The sequence below is a fragment of the Melanostigma gelatinosum genome (assembly GCF_949748355.1).
Source record: "Melanostigma gelatinosum genome assembly, chromosome: 20".
Lineage (NCBI taxonomy): Eukaryota > Metazoa > Chordata > Actinopteri > Perciformes > Zoarcidae > Melanostigma > Melanostigma gelatinosum.
The window spans coordinates 2,809,775-2,832,572 of record NC_136653.1 but is presented as its reverse complement, the minus strand read 5'-3'; the positions used below and the strand labels follow the sequence as shown (position 1 = coordinate 2,832,572).

The 22,798-nt window shown below is 43.1% G+C and overlaps 2 protein-coding genes across 4 annotated transcripts; one reads left to right on the top strand and one right to left on the bottom strand.

Annotated features, from left to right (window-relative positions):
• Positions 1 to 4,215: 4,215 nt before the first annotated feature.
• Positions 4,216 to 12,360, bottom strand: map3k8 (mitogen-activated protein kinase kinase kinase 8). Its single transcript, XM_079291728.1, has 8 exons — positions 12,300 to 12,360; positions 11,263 to 11,628; positions 10,961 to 11,131; positions 10,089 to 10,350; positions 9,048 to 9,154; positions 8,023 to 8,175; positions 5,117 to 5,363; positions 4,216 to 5,025 (listed from the first exon to the last, which is right to left on the bottom strand). Exons 2-8 carry the CDS (start codon positions 11,599 to 11,601, stop codon positions 4,901 to 4,903), a joined length of 1,404 nt encoding a protein of 467 aa, XP_079147854.1. The 5' UTR covers positions 11,602 to 11,628; positions 12,300 to 12,360; the 3' UTR covers positions 4,216 to 4,900.
• A 510-nt stretch (positions 12,361 to 12,870) lies between these two features.
• Positions 12,871 to 22,419, top strand: mtpap (mitochondrial poly(A) polymerase; the record flags this gene model as incomplete). 3 transcript variants are annotated; one of them, XM_079291734.1, is made up of 9 exons in its annotated part: positions 12,871 to 13,024; positions 13,676 to 13,842; positions 13,981 to 14,214; positions 14,365 to 14,589; positions 15,818 to 16,029; positions 17,242 to 17,468; positions 19,405 to 19,497; positions 19,602 to 19,675; positions 21,833 to 22,419. In XM_079291734.1, the coding sequence occupies 9 exons, from the start codon at positions 12,871 to 12,873 to the stop codon at positions 22,169 to 22,171; spliced, it is 1,725 nt and encodes a 574-aa protein (XP_079147860.1). In that variant the 3' UTR covers positions 22,172 to 22,419. The 3 variants fall into 3 exon arrangements, with proteins under 3 accessions (XP_079147860.1, XP_079147861.1, XP_079147862.1); XM_079291735.1 differs by having other exon boundaries at positions 12,890 to 13,024; positions 13,679 to 13,842; XM_079291736.1 differs by lacking the exon at positions 13,676 to 13,842 and having other exon boundaries at positions 12,944 to 13,024.
• Positions 22,420 to 22,798: the final 379 nt, after the last annotated feature.

The following is a 22,798-nucleotide window of genomic DNA, read 5'->3' as shown; positions in this document are numbered from 1 at the left end:
TAGTTTCCCACTGAGTTAACCTGAGCGGGGACGCTCTGTTAACTGTGACAGCCGTAAGGATACAAAGTTGATGGACAGCCCCGGTATCAGCTCTGTTTAGCTAGCTTCCCACTGAGTTAACCTGAGCGGGGACGCTCTGTTAACTGTGACGGCCGTAAGGTTTACAAAGTTGATGGACGCAGTCCCAGCTAGCATCTCACTAAGTTAGCCTGAGTGAAGACACTGCTAACTGCGAATTACGTCAGATGTAAAGATTAAATCTCAATGGACACAACACCAATGCCGATCTAGTGTCTCACCAAGTTTGCCTGAGCAGGAACACTCTGCTAACTGTGATAGCCGTAACACTGTGAAGGGCGGGCCGACAGCGTAATTCTATGCTCTCGTTAGCGCGCCACTCGATTAACTAGAGCGGAAGCGCTCTGCCAACCGTGGAACAAACAACTGTTATAGAAAAAATGTTAATCGATCTTACCGATTGCTGTCATCACGACTTAGCTGGCCCTTATCAGACTGGTGACGACCGATAATAGGGGCGTCCACCAGTCCGGGGCTCGATGTCCGAACGGCGAACACATCGTTCCCTCCGAAGAGGGACAGCTCGTCGCAGCCTTTGGAGGGCGAGAGAACCGCAACTCCGACCGGTGGTCACAAGGCTACAGCGACGAGCTCTAATATGTCTTGATCGTAGACACATCCTTGTTTATGCTACCATGGTAGCTAACCTGCGTCGCGAGAAGATGAAAAAGGACTGAACTCAGGATGACACCGGAACTTATAGACGACGGGGGTCATCCGAGGTCACACGTGACTTTGTTGATATAAATATTCGACCTGCGCATGCGCGAGACGGAAGATATCCAGTGTTAAGCACTGCCTCTGGCGGTCAGTAAGGATGAAATAGAACCCACAAGCAGTTTCCAATGAACTGCTAGTTTGGGATTTTTTCACACCACTTTACTGCTCTTTCTTGATAACATACTGTAGAATATGTAGCAGGGACATTGCTCCAGTGCTTGAGTGGTTTAATACAAATATACTTAATGTATTAATGTGCATTGAATATTTTTTTGTTTCTTGCAAAATAAGCAAAGTAACTATCGCTGTCAAGTAAATGTAGTCATATGAATTACTTTTCACTTGGTATGAAGTATAGTATAAATAGCAGTATGAATACACTCAAATAAAATACATTTACTTCAAAACTGTACATAGCTACAGTCCAACGGGGGATTTAAAAGAGATGTGTAAGTGAAACATGAATAAGACCAAAATGGTACGTTAAATGATTTGTGATGCCTTTTCACTCACTGGAGCAAAACTACTTTAGCCACGCTTGCAGCGACTCTAGGTAATGACGGTTGGTTGGTCCACCACTTTGGTCTGGATAATATCTTAACAGCTATTGGATGGATCGCCATAAAATGTAATGCAGGCATCCATGGTGTCAAGAGGATGAATCCTACTGACTATGGTCACTTTTTTAGCTCCACCAAAAGGTTTACATTTGTGGTTTTGACTGTCTCTGCAACTGTTGAAGAGTTGTCAATTCGTCCAATATGTTAGATATTTTAGGGATCAAATATTTGCATCACTAATGACAATCCCTTCAGCCTCAACCAAAAGGAATGGGAATGTGTCGTTATCATTGCATTTAAAAATGTTAGTGTAGGCACTAACGTCAAACACTAGATATATGACAACATCAGTGACCATAATGGTTGGCGAGCTGTCATGGTCCTCCACCATTCTATGTCTCCTAATCCTTAAGGATCGATATCATTAACTAACTTGAATTTTGCAATATATTGCTCCTTTTTTGAGAGCTTCTCTTTTTAAGGGCATTTGTCGTCCGCACTTTCTCACACATTTCCTTTTTTTTTTTCTTAATTTTTTATTGAAAGACACGAGACAATATTAAGACAATACATACACATAACAACAAGAGGATGACAAGAACAGTGGGATAAAAGCCAGCAAATATCATAGTCAGTGTGTGTGTATGTGTGCGTGTGTGTGTGTGAGAATGTCCTTGAGCCTTTCGAGATGGAGGAAAAAAAATATATATATATATATATATATATATATATATATATATATAATAATTAAAAAAAACAACAAAAAAAAAATGAAAAAATGAAAAACAGGTAAGTATGTGTGCATATGGATGTTCATGTATGCATGTACGTGGGTTTCAATTGGTTGTCCGGCAATAAAAACAAAACAACAGTAAAAAATATACACAAAAAATATATATATCTACACCGGTATATATACTATACATGTTTCAACATTAATAGAATGGGTGGTGTCACGTTTGCAGAAACATAGTGAGGAATGACCAGGTGGACTGGTGTTCTGTTGTATTGTATATGATGGATGAGGTTAGATTTTCCATTGAAATATATTCGATCATTAAGTTTCTCCAGTGTGCGATGTGTGTATTATTCCTTGATTTCCAGTTGATGAGGATAGTTTTCTTGCCGATAGTTCGGGCCACAAGGAGTAATTTGTGGTTTGTTTTACTCAGATGTATTGTTGAGATGTCTCCTAGTAAGCACAGTGAAGGGGATAAAGGGACGAGGCAGCGCAGGAAGACAGACAGTGACTCACTTATTTCTTCCCAAAAGTGATGAACTGGTGTGCAGTGCCAGGTGGCGTGAACAAAGCTAGCCGGGCTGCTTTGAGTGCAATGTGGACAGATATCTGACGTGAATCCCATTTGAAACATGTTTTGCCCGGTGTAATGAATTCTGTGAAGTATTTTACACTGTATTAGTTGTAAATTGGCATTTTTAGTCATGAAGTCGATGTTATTGAAGATTTGGTTCCAGAAATCAGCATCAGGAGTGATGGACAGGTCTGATTCCCATTTTCTTGATGGTATGGATGATGTTTTGTCAGACTGTGATATTACTCTACATATTTTTGAGATGAACCTTTTTGAAGAGGGGATATTAATAAATTCTGAATGTTGTTAAGTTTGGATTGAACGGATGATTTGAGTTGCAGATATTCCAAAAATGTATTGCTCCTGATGCCGTACTTCTGAACCAAGTGAGGGAATGAAACCATGGTGTTATTATTGAAGATGTGTTTCAGATGAGTGATGCCTTTAGCGGACCATGTGTGGAGATTTAGAGGTGTCTTGTGACTTAGAAAATCAGGATTGTTCCATATGGGAGTAAAATTTGAAGGTGCAAAAGTGATGTTAGTGATTTTGTGGAATTTCCACCAGGCTGTCAGAATTTCTGCTGTTGTTAGTATTTTGAAACAAGGATGGCGTTTGATAGATTGGCTTAAAAATGGTGAGTCAGAAATCTGAATGTCCTTACAAACTGTCTGTTCTATATCTAACCATGTGTTGTCTGATTCTCACACATTTGTTGATGATAACGATTGACAAATGACCGATGACTGGACAGGTGACAGAGAGTGACAGCTACCGTAGCCATAACCTCTTTCCAAAAATGGCCCAGAATGCTCCGCGATTCCCATTCCCTGTAGTTTGAGTTGAGAGCTAATTAGCTAATGTTAGCATGATTAAATGCTAAACTAAGATGGTGAACATGGTAAACATTATCGCCTGCCCGCTAAAAATGTGCTTGTTTAAACAGGTTATAATGAGTGTGGTTGCATGCTGACATTAGGATTTAGCTCAAAGCACCACATGCTTATGTACTACAGCCTTACAGAGCAGATAGCATGGCTGTATCATTAGACTTACATTGTCCCATGCCAGAGTCTACGTTGCTGAATTAAGTGATTTCTTTATTTACTTTAATAGTAAAGAGAAAGAGAGAGCAAATGAGAGAGAGCGATGGGAACTTAAGTGTCCCCTGCCAAAACTTATGTTACCATGGAACCATGTTCTCTCACAAACAAACAGAACTTATGTCCATTAACATGTTATTTCTGTGTCAAATATCAAATCAAAAACAGTTTTTGCTTAGAAATAGTGTAATATACATACTCTCAGTACTGCCAACACAGAAGTCCAATAGTCAGAACATCATGTTAGGAAAAAAAAAGGTAATCAACGAACTGAATGTGAAACATTCTGACATAGCGTATGTTTTAATTTGACAGGAATCTCTAGTTGTGTAGCTGCAAATCTAAAATGAATAATCTGTTTACGTGAAGTCAAACTGAAACATCACAAACATAATGGGATTTTCTTTTTTATTGCATAATGACACATATTCAAACTTGGGCAATTTCTATGCTCAATACTTAAGAAAACAGAAGTAACACAATTGTTAGTTTGTTTTTTGGTAAAAAGCACAGCAGGCCTCATCTCACAGGATGTACAAAACACAAATTAGATATCACATGCATCCCACAGAAATGTAATTTGCATAGTATTGTGTTGCTATTAATATTCCACAGGAATCAACAAGAGGAAGTCCATAAAGAACTGCATACACATGTTTGCATAGTGCACACATACTCTAACAGATAACTTACATATTAAGTGATACATTATGTTTTTGCCAAGACTATTAGACATTGTTTCATGAGAAAAAAACTGCATTTAATTACGGTGTTAACTACCACACTGAAATATATCATGCACTACAACAACATATGGAGCTCTGTGAAATTATACCATCAGCTGACAGTTAATGCTCAATGATACACATGACATCTCTTCCAACCACTGTCCTGCAATGTTCAGCCCATTTCAGCATCAAGGTTGAGCTAATTCCAGTCTCGACAAGTCATCTTGAGCCTTGCAAACAATTGCAGTTTATCAATGTTGGCTGCAGCTGTCCACCTGTCTGAACTATTGATCAGTCCTCCAACAGTAAAGCCATACTTTTAAGAAATGCAAAAAAGTAAATAATCAGCTGGCTTTGACTAGAGTTCAGCCACCTAAATAGTGAGCTGTGGTCCGGTGCTAGCCATATTCTGAGGTGGGGGGCCCTGTCACTAGTTTACAGTAACCTGACAATGCCCCCAGGTCAATGTACAAGGAGCCCTTCCTCCTCATATGGCCGGAGTCCTCAGAGTACAGAGAAGAATCTGCAGAAAAAAAGACGTACATGTTTAAATGGTGCCAGTTTCTTATCATTAATTACTGGAATCAAATTAACTTCAGCACGTAGGTGCTTACCCTGTGTGGTGTCGTGGTGCTGGCTCTGCTGCCGTAGAATGGTGTGGGTGGCCTCCTCCAGGGCTGAATCAAGGCTCCAACAGCGCGGCTGATCCTCCCTGGGTGGGTTGATGGCCTCGTCCTTTAGCAGCTCGGACGCCGAGCTCCGCAGGGTCGGGTTCCTCTCCAGGGCTCGCTCCAGGAAGGAGCGCATGGCCAGGCTGCAGTCTTCCGCTATGTCCTCCAGAGGGGGGGCCAGTTTGTCGATCTGTAAAATGAGAGATAAGGCAAAATTGGCGTGAGGAAACTGCAGCATGAGACAAAAGAAAAGTTACAAATAACCAAAAAACAACAAGTAAGCCACATATAACTCCTCCAGCAGCTGTGACTTGTCATTGTGAGCAGTATCTTGTAAAACAGGCTTGGTTGTGGTAAAAAGGAACAAGACCTGCAGAAGCGACTTTACCACATAACATAACTTTTCCATGACAGCAGTTCCACGAGGAAGTGAGTAAATCAAAAGAGCTGATTAGCATCTCAAAAACAGAAACAGAACTTCTTGAAAGCAAAGAACCCATGTAATGGAAAATCTTTAAAAGAAACAGAAGTAGTAACTGACTAAACGGGCCATAGGTCACACTCTGCAATCAGTCGCGTTAACCCTTTTTTATCTCATGAACAAGGTCATGGAAAAGTGTGTCACCTTTTCAAATGCTGCTAGATACGAGATGCTGTCTATCTCTCGGCATGTACCGGTATGTGTGATATAATAGCTATGCTACCTGCTCTGAGCAGGTGTGATTCTAAAAAAAACCACACGGTCAGATAAAAGTTGAGGTGCAAAACTTGCTTTGAATATTTAGCGGTTGTGGTGAAGCAAAAGTAATAATTGGCCAGAGGGTGGGGTCGTAAAATAAGTTGTCAAAAAATGGCAAGTGCTTTGCTGTATAAAGAAATAGTTCAGTGCTTCTACTCTAGGAGAAGTCTTCAAAGAAATACCTCAAATTACAGTCCTTGGTTTTAATAGTGCATGCACAATAAATGGCTGTATCAGCTTTCATGGCAATTTATCCAAAATTTGTTGACATTTCACTCTAAAACTTAAAATATCAACCGTCCAAATTGGTGGCGCTAGAGCAGGGATTCCCAAAGTGTGGTGCACCCCCAGGGGTGCGCGAGCTGCCTCTAGGGGGTGCGCGAGAGGAAAAATGTAATGGTGGTCTAATGGTGCAGTCCTGTCTCCTAAAAATGGCGTTCCCCCAAAACTAAAATGCATTCTCAATTACGTTTGACCATAAACGTATTTTCTCCCTGATTACGTTTATGTTTGACATATTATAAATACGTTTCTCATCAACATATCTTTGCCAAACATAGTCTTTCTTTATTATTTTTCTGTGATCTGCCTCGCCTCTACCCCCGCCACCCACAAGTTGTTGCCCCGCGGGCTGACAGTTCCGAGGGCTGACAGACCTGACGATGGGGTGCCTCACGGCGGGGGCGGCTGGAGACCTCGCGTCCGGCGCCAACGAGTGAGCGCCCGCCACTCGGAGCCATAACACCAAGTCCCGGATTTCACCCGGGGGACATTCTGGAGGTATTGTGGCCGGGTGATGTGCCTCGTTGCTGGGGAGGTATGAGCCGAGAGTGGCGGGGTGTTATGGAGGTATATTTTATTTATTTGTATCCATCTAACTCTAACCATAACTTCCACTAGGAAGCCACGTCCCCACCCAAACCTAACCCTTAAGAGAGTCACGGTTACTCCCGGATTTTACACGCGGGCCTTTGTGGAGGTATTGTAGCTGCGTAATGTTCCTCGTTGCTCAGCCTGGATGAGCGTGTTTCTGCTGGACACAGCTGGGTGTTTTGGTGGCCGACAACTCAGTGTTGTTCCCGAGCGTGGATGAGCGCCGTGTTGTGGTAGTATTCTGACCGTGTAATAGGGAGAATGCGAGGCGGTGGTGGAGAGGGAAAAAAGGTTAAAGTGTTAAAATATTGATTCGAAACGTATTTGTAATAAGTCAAACATAAACGTAATCAGGGAGAAAATACGTTTTTGGTCAAACGTAATTGAGAATGCATTTTAATTTTAGGAGACAGTGCAGTGAGGTTCTGGCTAACAGCTGTCTGAAGCCCTCTTATTTACGTCGCCACCTGAACACCAAGCACGCCAGTGCAAGTCAAAAGCCCCTTACATTGTTTATATCGAAATTGGAGGAGTTACAAAACAGCCAAAACAACTGCAGTCTCATTCATGTGTTGGTCTATAAATGACGCACTACGGGCTTCATATCTGGTTACAGAATAGCGAGAAAGGGGCTACCGCACACAATCACTGAAGATGTGAGCTTGCCAGCTGCCAGAGAGATGGTGGAATGTATGATTGGAGAGAAAGAAGCAAAAAAGTTGGACGTCATCCCGCGTCCAACAACAGTGTCGCGCCGCATCGATGCTTTGTCCGAAGACATCCTGGCTACATTAGTTGGTCGCGTGAAGAAGAGTGAGTTTTACTCTCTGCAAGTAGACGAGCCTACAGATGTTAATCTGGCCAATCTTCTGGTGTACGTCCGTTACCTTTTCGAAGGCACGGTGCAGGAAGTTTTTTTGTCTTTTTTGTGTTTTTTATCTTGTAAACAAACGCCACGAGCGAGCAAACTGTTCTCTCATTGGTCCGATTTTAGGCTCTGTTGCTTTTTTTTTTAAGGTGTGTGGGGGGGGGGGGGGGGTGCGTGAACCCGGTCGGGATGTAGAAGGGAGTGCGTGACCTAAAAAGTTTGGGAACCGCTGCACTAGAGGATAAAGTCAGGAGGCTCCATCCTCTGGGAACCATGAATGTCAAGTTTTTTCAATCTTGACAAAAGTGAAAGACCAACCGACAAGCACACTGACACTAGCCTAGCTCATAAAAAATGCACAGTACTTACGATGTAGAGGTAGGATGGGCAGTCAGATCGTGGGTATCTCTGGACCCATGGAGGGCTTCCAGTCTGCATGTGAATGATGGTGGTGCCCAGGCTGTAGATGTCTGTCTTGGTGTTATGACCGTGAGACAGAACCACCTCTGGACTCATATACATCTAAATGAAAGAAGGGTAACATACCATGAATGAGATAGAACGGGCCTGCAGACGACAGGAAAAGGTTGACCCACTTTTATTAGTTTCCCATTTAAATGAATGTATTGGTGCTGAACAACAAAGGGTAAACAACCTCTTGCAGTACAAGTTTTTTTTCTTTCTGTTTCAATGAACAAGATAACCTTTAGACCCACGCTGTGTGTGTTAAGGTAAGGGCAGTGCAGAAGCGTGTTGGCCTTTGGAGTGTGAAAAGTAAACACACTACCAGAGTTCATCTCTTTCTCTGCTGGAAATTCCAGCCTGCTCTCCCATGTTACTGTGAGCAGCCCTGTGTATTTGCCAGCAGTGTCTCTCTTATTATTACTCCTGGGTGTCTGCCCTGGGACTTTCCACAAGCCACGCCATGAGTGCAAACACCGATATAGACTGACACACAAATAGGTCAAAACATGGGAAAGCGAGGCAAATACACAATGGAAGAAAAAGCACGTGAGACGTCTCTGTGCTGACTACATCTGTACTGAGAACCCCAAGCATAAGAAGACTATTATTAGCATCAGAGTGCTCTCGCTGCTGTGCAACAACACTTGCCAATCATTGACTTTCAATCATTTTGGAAAAGGCAGAGGCAAGTGCTGACAAGCTTTAAGACTCATTTATTTCAATCCCTGGGGAGGCGTAGACTGAGTCATTACTTAAGAAGAGTGCTGCCTTTCTAGAAAAAACACACTCAAGATAGAGACAGGAAAACAAGTTTCTTGGACAAAGCAACTACAAAAAAAAACAGAAGACATGTTGGATTTATGCATTCATTGTGGGTTTACAGTCGCAGCCTGTAAGACTCAGATCACATCTCTGGCTTATTTTCTTACCTCTGTTCCTCTCAGGTCTCTTGGAATGTATATATCCTCTGTCATCTGCACCGTCAGCCCAAAGTCCACCAACACTGCCTTGTCTGACATCAGAACAATGTTGCTGGCTAAAGAAAAAGCAGAAAAAATAATAGTTACGTCACCGTCTGTTGTGTACAGTGTTTTCAGTGTTTATGCTTTGCTGTGCAGGATGGCATTTGAGGTAAAAGTCAGAGGCTCTTCAAACACACTGAACTGGCTTGCACTGTGTTTGCGTTGGTTTCAACTTGGGAAAAAAGACCACTGAGACCTCCCAAGAAGAAGTCAAGCACGGCACAGGCTTTTAGCGAAGGCATTTCAAAGATAATTTGAGGGCAAGCCTTTTGTGAAAAGTCTCATTGAGGCGCTTTAAAACCCTCACCAAGGTACAATTACATATTTTGATCACAGGCAGCAAATACTAACAACCACGGTGACATGTCGAGGGGCCAGGACAGCCATTGTGGTAAGTTACTTGTCTTTCTGGACCCTGCATTCAACCCTGAGGGACCACGGGAAGTTGGCTGGAATTCCCAGACGCCAAACAGCCTTTAAGCCATGAGGCTGAGAGGCGGTTGTGGAGAATGCTTTGATCCCAGCAGCGCCGCTGTGATTCGACCAACGTGAAAGTACCTCACATCGAACCTCAGTCCAGCCCCACCAACTGCCACCAGCATGTGTTATTGTAATCCAAGTCATTAGCTACCAGACAGGGTGACCTGGCCGCATTGACTGAAAATGTGTTTGTCATACCTACAGAAGAGGAGACTCGTGTAACACTCAAGTCTTTAGTTTGTAAGATTGTAAGTGCAGGATCCCTGTGGTTGGTTTGGTTTGTGGCTGTTTCAACTGATTCACCTCCTCCCTGCTCGCCAATGATTATTCATGAGAACTGCAGCTTCACTTTGACGTAAAGAGGTTGAAAGCTGACATTGCATAATTTCCTGGATCATGCGTATTAGCTTACTACAGCCATCAACAACACTCAACAAGTGAAAAAGATTTTTGTTTTCAATGACTCACGTTTGATGTCGTGGTGGATGACGTTGTGTGAGTGCAGGTACTCCAGGCCCCGAAGGACCTGCTTGGTCACCCAGATGATCTCAAACTCCCTCATGGGCCCACAGCTGTCCAGCTTCTCCAGGACCGAACCGCCCTCCCCGGCCTCCATGAACAGGTGGACGCTCTGGTCCCAGAGCACGGCGCCATAGAGCTCAGCGATGTTCTCGTGCCGGAACCGGGCCTGGAACTCCACGTCCGCTGCTTTGAAGTGCTCCAAGGGGACCTGTGAGGATAATGAGGGGATGTAAATAAATGCATCATCACAATTCGCAGGAAATCTATTGTCACTCAGATACCAAACACATAAACTGGTGCCAGTAAGCCTTGTCTGTGTACAATACACTGTGTCAACATAGCATTCTGATGATAACACCCGGGCCGGGGAGGAAACTCCTTCCTCAATTGTCAATATTTCCCAGGTAGGAAAGAGTAAACACATTGCTCACCCCGCTCATTCAAAGAGTGCAGTATCACATAGTTAAAAAAAAGAACAGAATGTGTTTCATCGATTTTGTTATGGATTTTACTTTGTCACAAACATCCAGAGGAGTCGTGGAAAGCAGTTCAATTTCCATTCTTGCATTCATCTTGGCCCATTTTTTAAGTTTGTTAACAAATAAAAAACCTGGTTCTTCTTTTTATTTGCGCTGTTCCTCTTTCCTTCCAAGGGATCACATACCAAACGTCATGCTGACATTAACATTCATCGCACAAACACAGGAGTAGTCTCTGTGAACAAACAGTTCTTGGCAGGTGAAATATTTGGCAGCGAGGGCATGAGTTTCGAGAAGTCAGCTCAGGCTGGATTCCAGCTGTTGCTTGGCAGGACTCACCAGTTTGCAAGCCATTCTTTTCCTGGTGGTGGTGTCCTGAGCCAAGTAGACTTTCCCAAATGAGCCCTTGGGCACGAGGCCAGAGCCGTGGCTTTTGTAGGTCAACTTCCACGGAAACAGGAGGACGTCCAAGTCGATCTGGTAGCGGCCTTTTTTCACAGCCATGTCCTTCTGCAAAAAAAAGTCAGTTAGGAAACTGATCAGATGAAAATATAAAGACAGTTAAAGACTAATGTTCATGCGCAAAAACATTCAGTTTTGTTCACGAGACGCAGTCAAAAGGCAAACAAACATCTTCTCACCTTGTTCAGCAGGACGCCCATCTCCTCAGGCAGGTGCTGCAGGGCCGCCGCCTGCATGCTGGAGAGCAGGTTGACAAAGGAAAGCAGGTCTGTAACCGCCCCGTACCGAACACCACCAACCCCATCGACGTAGTCCTTCTGCGGACTCCCCGAGCCCACCGAGTCCCCTGCCTCCTCGTTCTCGTCCATCTCCTCCTGGGAGAGATCTTCCTCTTCAAAAGACAAGCCTCTTTCCTCCTCTTGCTCAAGCTGATATAGAGTCTCTGCAGCGTTGATGATGTCTTCTATATTCATGTGAGCCAACAGCAGTTCTACTCCATTGTCATATTTGTAATCCATTTTGATGCTTGACTTGTGCTGCTCGCCCTGAAATGAAACATCAGGAGGTCATTTTATGGACATTTTCCTTTTTTCAAAGTTACGACTGCACGAGATCCTGTCAGTAAACAGTCGGTGAATAACTTTAAAAAATAAGTTAATCTGGAGCGCAGGATACACAGTGACACTTCACTGAAGCAGTGCAGCTTTGAGTCAGCTGGCTGGACATACAGCTGAGAGGGGCATAAAAGACTGTTTTTCAAGCAAATGAGGGGAGTTTCACAGTAAAGCTGGGAAGCCCCTAGGAAAGCGTGGACACTGTTTTACAGCTAAACACCAGCTGCTTTTAATAATAAAGAAACATTTGCAATAAAAAAGCTCATTAAAAGTCATTGGTCTGTGACTAAACACAAATTAGTCTACTGCATGCAAATCATACATCTGCGAAATACTTTTGGTTTTTAGAGACAGCCTACCAAAGCCTATGTTAAAATTTAACAAATAAGCCACTGAGTTACGGTTCTACATCACAATTTAAAGGTGCAAATTCAGAATACATGCCTCCACAAAAAGAATATGACAATAATATTTCGGGATGTTGTAGATGTTACAACCAATCTCTAAAAACATTTAGCTGCTATTTTTTTTTATTTCAACAGATTATACAGTTAATATTCTTCACATCAGATGATCTACAAAGCAAAAAGAGCACACCGTACTTGCCGTAATATTTGAGTCAATAGCCAATAGTCAAAACTGCCGTCTATGCATCGTGCGGCTCCAGCGTCCAACACTGACTGACGGAGGGAGGTCTGACTGTGTTTAGAGGGAAGTAAACAGAGGAAGTGCAGTCGATCGACGCGTAGGTGGCGAACACTTTAATGTCAAGTGCGCTTTACACCCTTTAGGTTTCGTTTTCCCTTTCTTTTGTTTTCTCAGATGAAAAACAAATTTCATGTGGCACGACTGCTGAAACCCAGGGGATCACCTTCCACAGAACCGTGGGGTGTTTTCCTGTGGGAAGATGTGATTTGTTCTTTTTTGTCAAATCGAGTTTTAATAGAAGTCATAATGGAAACATAACATATTACAGCGATTCAGTAATTCGCCATAGAATAAAGATGTTATATATGCAGTATCTACAAAGGACACAGTAAGAGTGACGTTATAAGCATTCATCGATCCATACCAAGTATCTATGATCCATATGTATCTATTTCTCAAGATATATTATTATCGCCAAAATGTCTGATTTGGTACCTCTCCGTCGCCGTAGACAAACTCACGCGCATGCGCCTTTCTGCTTCTTTCGGAGCAGCAATGGCGTCCACCTTAGCGGTGTGCAGGTTACATATGAAAGGAAGGGGCAGCCTGTCGAAGTGCCTGCAGAAGGTCGATACATTTCTTCACAGGACTATTGGAACAAATGTTGTTGCTGTGAAAGGTAAAGCAGTAGTTAGTTTATCAAGCTGTCAAATAAACAAAGTTAGCCTACTTGTTAGCTCTGTCTCCCGTAGAGTGAGTGTCATTCCAAACTTCGTTTGGCTTTTTGTGTGTTTTAAGCAGCCCTGGCTATGATCCAAAATGCGGAACTTACCTTATAAAAAACGAGAACATAACTATTTAGAGTCTCGGGAAAATTCGGCGTTGTTTTGTCCATCAAAGAGGCTTTGTTAAGTAAAGTCTTGAGTGTGTAAAGTGATGGCTGTCACTTCAGATACGAATTCATTTTAATAGCTGCTGTTTTGTGGGTGATAACTATGCCGAATTGAAAAGCTGTTTCTAAGAGTTCATAAGACGTGCAATGTGACGTGGAGGACTTGTGTATGTAATTTGGCATGCAGACATTTCCCTAACAATGCCACATACTATAAAACAGTCCATTTCTGTATGGAGTTTGGCGGTGCGTTCTGGGTCCAATAAAGACCACATCAATGGAACTTAATTAAGCAGAGTGCTGCAAAGTTTGTCTGAAAACCACAGTATGCTAACGACAAAGGGTTGAACAATGACAATAAGCAAAGGTCTTCCTTAGAGAAGAACTGAAAGTGATGTATTAGCCTAATTGTTGAATAGTCTGCTTCTTTGTTGACAGAAGAAAGGGAAGGATGCAAATCTCTGTATGGTGTTCAGGCGGCGAGACAAGAACAGGCAGAGAGATCTGTTCTCGTCAGCTGCCACGCCAGAACAAATGAGAAGAATTTCCTGAAGTATTTATCAAGACATGGAGATATCAATAAATACTTCTTTTATGAAAGCTATGTAAGTGAATGACCAAGGTTCTCCAGTAAATAAGCATTGTTTTCCAGCATGTTTTAAGATCTACACATGACAAACTTCTCTGTCGTGCTAGGATCCGATTGGATGGTGAAATTGTGTGTACTTGGTGTTATTTTCTAGGGCATGTATGCTGTGGTGGAATTTGCCAACCGGGAAAGTCTTGCATCATTATTAGAAGAGGCGGCCATCCCCAGCATCAGCCATGAGTCCATGGTGCCTTTTAAATCGAGACTGCTGTCGCTAAGGAACCTCGGCTCAGCGGATGCCCCAAACCAGCGATCAGGCCAACAGTGCCAGCCCCAAACCACCATCCCCATCAACGAGCTCATTCAGAGACTGTCCAGAGAGGAAAGTGTAAGTGTTTCACTCCCAGATTCACAGTTTACTCCTGGATTCAACTTTAGAAACAAACATATGTGTGAATCCATTTTAATAGATGTCATAAAGGTAATGTGTGCCTCAAGGATTGTGTTAATGGCGGCCGGTCTCCTCATGTCCCCTCAGATAGAACAACAGATAACCTCCCTAACAGATGTCTATCAGCTAACGGAGGAGAACAGCCGGCTACGTTTCCTCGTCTGCTCTCTGCTCAAGGACATCGCTGCTGCTTATTTCCCAGAATGCACCATCAACCCATTTGGCTCATCAGTGAACGGCTTTGGAAAGCTGGGCTGTGACCTGGACATGTTTCTGGATGTGGATGGCATTAGTGGGAGAAATGCAAAGATGGTAATAATGGGAGTTTGGGGTTCGTCCTTTAGAATAAATAAGGTTAACTTGTAATAAACCAAAGCCATCACCTGACGGAGTGATTTCATTAATATTTCCCGAATTAATATTTCAGTTTACAAATTACGAAGTTTTTTGCTACTTTACAAATTTAAGGCACCTCTTTCCACATGCAACAGCTGTGCCTTTCCAAAAAAAAAGTGAACCAGCTGCTGTGGCCGCAGTTATTTGCCGCAATCTGAGTTTTGTGAGAGCTGAGTTCTGTGGAGTGAAACTGAAACAGCTGTGAATGGCAACGACCAAAAAACCAAACCGACCAACCAAAAAATTCTACAGACATACGTTGCTTCTTCGCATCAAAGCTTGTCTTTGAAATTCTGTGAAGATTTTACTTTGAAAGTCGACAAACATTTTCTCGGTAAAAGCTTTGCATGGATTCAGTTACTGATGCCTGGAATTGCATAGTTATACATTAGCAGAGCTATACGTTTGAAAAGTATCAAGTTTGTATTTTATGAAGAATGTGGTTCGTATAAGAAATCAAACTATTCAGAATTGTTCTGAGTATTTTCCCTCCTTGTTATTAAGCTGACATACAGTAAAAGAAGAGCGTTTATTAATTTAAAACCGTTTTCAGAAATATTTTGCAAGCATATCCATTAATATATAATTCTGTGGATATATTTCACACGCACTATAATGCAGTTAGTTGTATGCAGCAATAAGTCTTTATTAATGAATTTGCGAACAACTATGACCCCTCTTATGGGCACCCATAAGTGGAGGCTGGTGTAAACGACAATATATTAAAATCCTGTGGTAGTAACATAAGCTGTCTTCATAGGGTAAGTTATAATTGTTGACAAACTAATCTCTTCATGCACCATGTAATTGGAAGCCATTTAATACATGTTTGTATGCCGTTTTTAAAGGCTAAATAAGGTTTGTAAACAGGTTTAAATAATGCCGCTTCCTTGCATAATGAAAACTCGTATTGTGAATGGAGAAACACTTATTTCTGATGGGTGTTATTTCGCTGTAATTTTCATGTGTCAGTGTGTGATTTTTAACAAGAAGTTGTGTCTGTGTTGTACTTTTTCATTCCATGATGGAATCTTTAGGCAGCACAATATAGTGCATAAATAGTGCAGTGGATATGTGGAAACCTAAATAACATGTTAAATGTGGTGATGTAGGTACTAACTATCTCCAAACTCTCTGTGTGCAGCCAAAATCAGGTTTGTGGCTGGAGTACCAAATGAAGAGGGCCAGCTCGGAGCGGGCCGTCACCCAGAGCCTCCTGTCCGTCATCGGGGACTGCGTGGACCAGTTTGGTCCAGGTTGCGTCGGTGTGCAGAAGATTCTAAACGCACGATGCCCCCTGGTCCGTTTCGCCCACCAGCCCTCTGGTTTTCAGTGTGACCTCACAGCCAACAATAGGTATTGTTGTAAGACGATTGCTGGTTATTTCCATACATAAAAACTGTGTGAAACTTATATATTTGTTTTGCCCTGGTGTTGCAGTGGCTTAAAAAAAAAAAAAAAAAAGGGTCAGTTTCACAAAATCGAAGGGTCATGTCTTGAAATTGAGTTGGTCATGGGCCTCTTGCTTCACAGAAACTGATAGTTTTATGTCGTCCTGAATATCGTTTTAGCCACACTGGCGTTTCAAAAGCCCCTAACAGAAACTTGACTTTGGCAGGAAGTGCATCTCTGCCACAGTGAAACTGAACAGGAGGGCCAAAAGAGGGGGCTTGTTTGTGTTTCACCTCTTTCCTCCTAAACATTTAACACACTGTGGTCTCTGCCGATGGTAACACAAAAACACGCACACGCCTGCTAACGTACAGAAAACCACTCTGCAGTTTCTAAGGAAATTGAGTTGAACCGCCGGCTGTGGGTGGATGTGAGGGGGACTTTTCTCAAACTGTGCTCTGAGATCTTTGAAGTGCAGCACTTTCCTCCTGAGGGAGGGGGGAGGGGGGGGGGGTGGTGGTGGGTGTAAGAGAACTAACAGCATTGCGACTGAGGCAGTCACTGTGACAAGCTGAAGGCTGCTCTCTAGTGGTGGCTGTGTTAGGATTTTTGGACTGACCCTTCACATTCAACATAGTACAGTATTCTGTTTTCGGAACTCGAGAGGCTGTGACGTATTGGGATCAAAAACAGATGTTGAAATTATGCTAAATATGTGCACAAATACAGACACTTGAGGGCATGAAGTACCGGTACACTAAAAGCCTGAGACTGACATCAAGAGGTTTATACTGAGGCTTTCTGAGAAATATCTACTGTACAAAACAATACTCTGGTACCTAGACTCTTGGTAAAGAGCATTGAAAATAGGATCCTCTTACATGATGACATATTTAACACAAACTATTAACACCAAGGATAGATGTGCTCAAACACGCAATAATCTGAAGGTAGCAGCATGTCCTATTTGGTAGGATTTCTATGCAGTTATTCATTGTAAGTCATTTTGGATAATTGAGCAAGCTAACAATGCAAACATGTTTCAATATTCACCCAGTGAAGTGTACTATTTGCTGTTGTATTGGAAGTCTCCACTCTCCTATATTGAAATGAAGAGCCACAACAAAGCCCGACATGCAGCATGACAGGAGTATTGATTCTGTACGTTCTCCACAGGGTGGCGATGAAGAGCACCGAGCTGCTCTACCTGTACGGAGAGCTGGACCCGCGCGTGCGTCATCTGGTGTTCACCGTGCGCTGTTGGGCCCGAGCTCACGGCATCACCAGCAGCATCCCCGGGGCCTGGATCACTAACTTCTCCCTCACCGTCATGGTGCTGTTCTTCCTGCAGAGGGGGAGCCCTCCCATCATCCCCACGCTGGACCACCTCAGGGACCTTGCAGGTACCAACCAGCACCGCCTCTCACTCAGTAGATATCGCGTCACTTTAATTCACCCTCGAGTTTCATTTGTTATTTTTGAGGATCAACCTTTTTGTTTGGCTTTTTCTAGACACAAATGTAAAGAACATTAGAAAAATGTACCCAAAAGAGAAGAAACTGCTGTGTTCTGCAATAGACACGATACGCAATATTCACCTCATCAACTATAGAAGTCTACACATTAGAAAGCATGTCAAGAAAAAATTCTGTTCTCTATTAAGTAGTTCCAAAGAGTCATCAGTCAGTTAATAAGACATGTGTAAAAGTGAACTCATTCAAAGTCACACAGCGGGGAGGAGATGAGTTTGATAAAAGGATTTCTTGGGGTTAAATACATTACAATACAATGTAATTGTATGTAATGTATTTAATACAATGTAACTCTTGTTATAATACAAGAGTTTGAATTTATTCGGGCTGTGCATCATGATTATTTTCATTCATTGATTGATTAATCTGATAATAATTGTCAAAAAATGTTCCCAAAATTTCCAAAAAGCTCTTTTGTCTATCCAAACAGCCCAAACCATCTAAATATTGTTAACCTTGAGAACAGACAAAGAACAATCTTTACACTTAAGAAGCTTGGTGAGAGAATGTTTGCCTTATGCTGCCAGCCTTCAACAGATCACTGTCTAATTTTGCTGAGAATAAATAGGTGACACACACCAGCTCTCTAGATCAGTGATTCTCAACTGGTGGGTCGCAAAAGTTGCAAATCCTTATCTTTATATAGAATGTTTATCATAGAAGTGTTAAGCCATAAAAGACAGTCATTGAATGTATTTAGAATAGCCAAGGGAAAGGGAGATTTCTAGACAGGCAATTGCAGCGGACGCAGAAGGAGCATCACCCGAGCCAGGGGTCCTAGCCAGTCGAAGCTAGCCAATAGGAATTGAGATAGACTGTATGGGTGCGGATGTTTTTTGAACTATGTAAGGCGGGGGAGAAAGAACTTCCGTCCTCTTGCTCCTGTTCCACGGTGTGCGTGGTAGCGTTTCTGGGGTGAGCGGGTCATATTCTATGTAACTGTAAATAATGTATGCAACTGTTTTAGCTTCAGAAGTATTAAATACTTTTGTTTATAATTGAAACCGGCTGTCTTTGTAGCAGAGGCTGGATCACATGCGGTTTCCCCACAGTCTAGGGGTTCCTTGAACCTAACAGTGTCTACGTCATCGTTTTTCAAAGGTCTAGGTTTCCGCCCGTCCACACGAAGAGGCAACCCTGGGATTTCCAAACGAACACGGCGTCCGTAGCGTTTCTAAACCCATTCGTTTTTGGGGGCTTAAAACTCCGGAGTAATGTGGACTCTTGGCGTAAGTGTAGCAAAAGATATGCCTTTTAAAATGGAAAGGTAGTGTGGATGTATCCTAATTCCACTGTAGTTCCTCCATCTCTCCCCCACTCTGTCACCTTGGCTGCCTGATAATTGCCTTCCAAAAGCAATCTACCGCCCCACCCCCCAACCTCCACCCGTCTGCCCCGCCTCCTTGGGCCCGTTCAGCGCAGACTTTATCACACAAAGTGCTTACGGGACAATAAAAGGCCCATCACTCTGGGAAGGTCGATGACCCCGCCTCCTCCGGACACGCATGCAGGCAGCTATTTAAACAGTGGCGTAGCACGCAGACACACACCACCAGCCCCATCGCGACGAAGGAGACTGGTAACAAGGGCATTGCTTGAGAAGCAAACCAGCCAAGCAAGGACATAATTCCAGGCCCCTTTTTTTTTCCTTTTCTTTGACCACCTTCATGCACCTGCTCTCTCTCTCCTTGCCCTCGTGTATTTCTGTCTCCTCTCCGTGAACGCACCCACACCATCCATCTGTGTCTTGTTTATGGCCATCATAGTAGCAGTCATTTACCTTGTATTTCCGCTCCCATCCCACAAGGTCCCGGGGACAAGAACGTGATTGAGGGGAACGACTGCACGTTCGTCAGCGACTTCAGCAAGATCCAGCTCCTGAGCAACACGGAAACCCTGGGTGAGCACGAGAGCGTAGAAACGAGGCCGTAGGGCTGCAGTTCAGTTTGACCGATGCCGGGGTTTCTGTTAGCCGCTAACTTGACTTTTTTTGTTTTGTCCTAGAGAAACTGCTGTGTGAATTCTTTGAGTTCTACTCCACCTTTGCATTCAACAGGATGTCCATAAGTATCCGAAAGGTATGCGTTTATTCATGTAACCCAAGAATGTGCCCTATCATGACAATTTACATCATCTTTAGATTCTTTAGCTTATCCTATAGCCGCTTCTTCATAATGATAATTGTGTGGACAATCAATGTGGAATGGTGTCAATAGTGTCCTTTTCAACAGGCAGCTGTGAGAAAAGTGTAAAACCCACTGTACACTACCAGCTCAGGACCAACCATCAAACGACATAGTTAGAAACTAGCTGATGAACGTAGCGCAGCATTAAGCCGCTAAAGGATGGATATTTTTCTCAGTAGTTGGTAGAGACCAAAACAGAGCTAGATCAGAGTCAGTATTTGACACAAACAGGACTCCAAATGAATGATACTGTTCATCTGTAAATGCTGGATGTGTAAATAAGCAACCGTCTGCCAAATCAACTTAAAGGGTGATGATAAGTCAACATTGTGTTCAGTTAGTAGTCGATGCCCACATTTAATCCCCCTTTAAGACATTTTTTATTTAATTCATTCAACCAGGCATGTTATTAACAACAAATTCTTATTTACAATGGTGGCCTGGCAAAAAGCGTCTTGAAGGAAAGCGATAGGGGCTTAAAGAAGTCAAATCAAAAGTTTAGAAGACAAAAGCACATCCAAACATTTTTAACTCACTCATTACCGGCATGCTGTCACAACAAGTATTACACAAAGTGATCAAGACTCGCACAGTGCTTCTTTTTACGTTCAATGTTACATTTCTGTCTCATGTCTGAATGAATGCCCAAGATACTTTTGCGTTACAGAAATCTAGAGAAATCTTAAACATCTTGCTAGGTTAGAACTGATCATTTCTGTCATACTTTTAAACTCAGTACGTCTGAATTGAATGCTGTCAGATTAACACACAGGCTACAGCAGCACATGATCAGATGGTTACGGTAAATATGCTTGGAGAGAAACTAAACGCACGTCATGTTCACCTTATTAAGTCATACACACATACACACACACACACACACATGACAGCTGTCCTTGTCATATGTGATTGATGGCAGCGGCCCGGCGCCCTTGAGCTGCGATCCCAATTAGGAGCTTCATCAGGCTGAGTGTCAACAAATGCATATTTATTCCATTTAGACCCAGTATGTTGTTGCCTGCGTAATACTTAAGAGCGTCCACAGAGGAACTTTGGAGCTTTTATAAATGAAATGGAGAGGGAAGATCATGACAAAACGGTTGGAATTTGTCATACTGTGTCTGAAAGGTAATATCAGGGCTATTTTTTCCTCTCTAGCCCGTACAGGATTGTTAATTAACATACCTTTTAAAAATATGTGATATTAAATAATATCCTATTTATCACCGATTACTTTGGCCCTAGACAATTAAGTTGATAAAGTAGGTGTTTGTCCTTTGGTGGCACATTATATGAGATGCAGGGGCTTTGCTCGTGCTTGGAGTTTAATGAATTGATGTCTCTGGGAAAGAGAGACCCTGCAGCGTAATATATGAGACTAATATCAAGTATGACACAGCAGAGGAAGCCTGCAGGTAGACTCTGGCCGTGACCCGTACCTATAGGCTTTTCACCAGTTGCCATAAATCTGCTTTACGGTGCTACAATTCTCCAGTTCGCTCCCCTCCTCTGACTGATGGCTTTATGTTGCTATCTTCTGTCCCTTCCACCTGCCCACCACAGCTCCATCCCTTTATCCTTCCAGCCCCTTTACTGTCAGGCTGGATACGGCATGCAAAGGACCACAGGAGGTTCTTGACTTCTCTCTGACCCACACATTGATGGTTGATCTGATTGCCATGACTGCTTGACAGTGGTACAGATCATATAAGCCGCTTCCGTTGCGAACGCATTCAGTGTGCATAGCAGGTTTTCATAGCAGTCTTGCTCATTCCTGGCATTTTTTAGTTCCCCTTTCTGAATTATTCTCAGTTTTTCACAACTCAAGTCCAAATGCCTTCCAGAGCCATGTACACGTGTTTGCCTCTCCCATCTGCTTGCCTGCTGAGACGTTTTCCAGTCAGCTGTAAGTTCCCCCAGATACAGTCAAGGCCTAAACCCATATCCAACAAGATAGATGGACCGTAACATACAGTCCATACAGGACTGAGCTCATGGTTGCTGCTTACGAATGTGTTTTGATCTCCTGTCCCATTCTCCTCTTTCCAGGGAAATGAGCAGAACAAGCCAGAAGTAGCCCCGCTCCACATCCAGAACCCGTTCGAAACGTCCCTGAACGTCAGCAAGAACGTCAACGCCACACAGCTAGACCGCTTTGTGGCGTTGTGCCAGGAGAGCTCCTGGCTGCTCCACCAGAGTGACACCAACACGCCCAGAGGTGGTAATGCGGAAAAGGCTCCCACACCTTGGGGACTCGCTACCCTCCTCATGCCCTCGCAAGTTGCGGGGATCAAAGGTCGCAAGAAAAGGAGACGGGAGCCGGCCAGTGAGAGGATCAAGAGCTTGCTGGAATCCTTGAAGAATACCAATCAGCATAAGAAAAGCTAAGACAGCAGCTCCATCCTCTTACTGCCACTTTAACTCATACATTGGTGGACACCTCCTGGTGTTATGGTGGTGCCTCACTGAGGAGGCGAGGAGCAGCTTCTGCAGTTAAATTCATCTGCTGGACTGTAGTTCCAAACATGGACACTGGGGGGCGTTACTGAGGCCTGTGTGTGCATATGTTTGGGACCTGGAGTAAGGGAGTGATTACTGTGTACTTTACTGTAGACTTGCCTACTCTGTTGTAATTAAAGCCACTCCTAAAGAGTCCTTCCAGTGGCTCTTTAGGAGCTAAGACTGCAGATTCACATGTTAATTGGATTCAAAACATGTTGTGCATGGATGTTATGATTTATACTGATCACTAACATCTGTTTACACCTCAAACTAAATCACTGTGGGTATATTTATTTGTATTCATTTTAAAATACGGATGGAATCATCAAGCTTTTATTGCAAACTGAAAACACTGGGTTTGTTTGTCATGGCTCTCCAGAACTGACAAAATACAGTAAAAGGGCATCAGAAATATAACTGAATACATCAATGCTGTTACCGGTAGTTACAAGGAGTGGAGAAAGAGCAATTGAACTTCTTTTCCCCCCAGTTAGTTGAAAGAGAAAAGCTTTT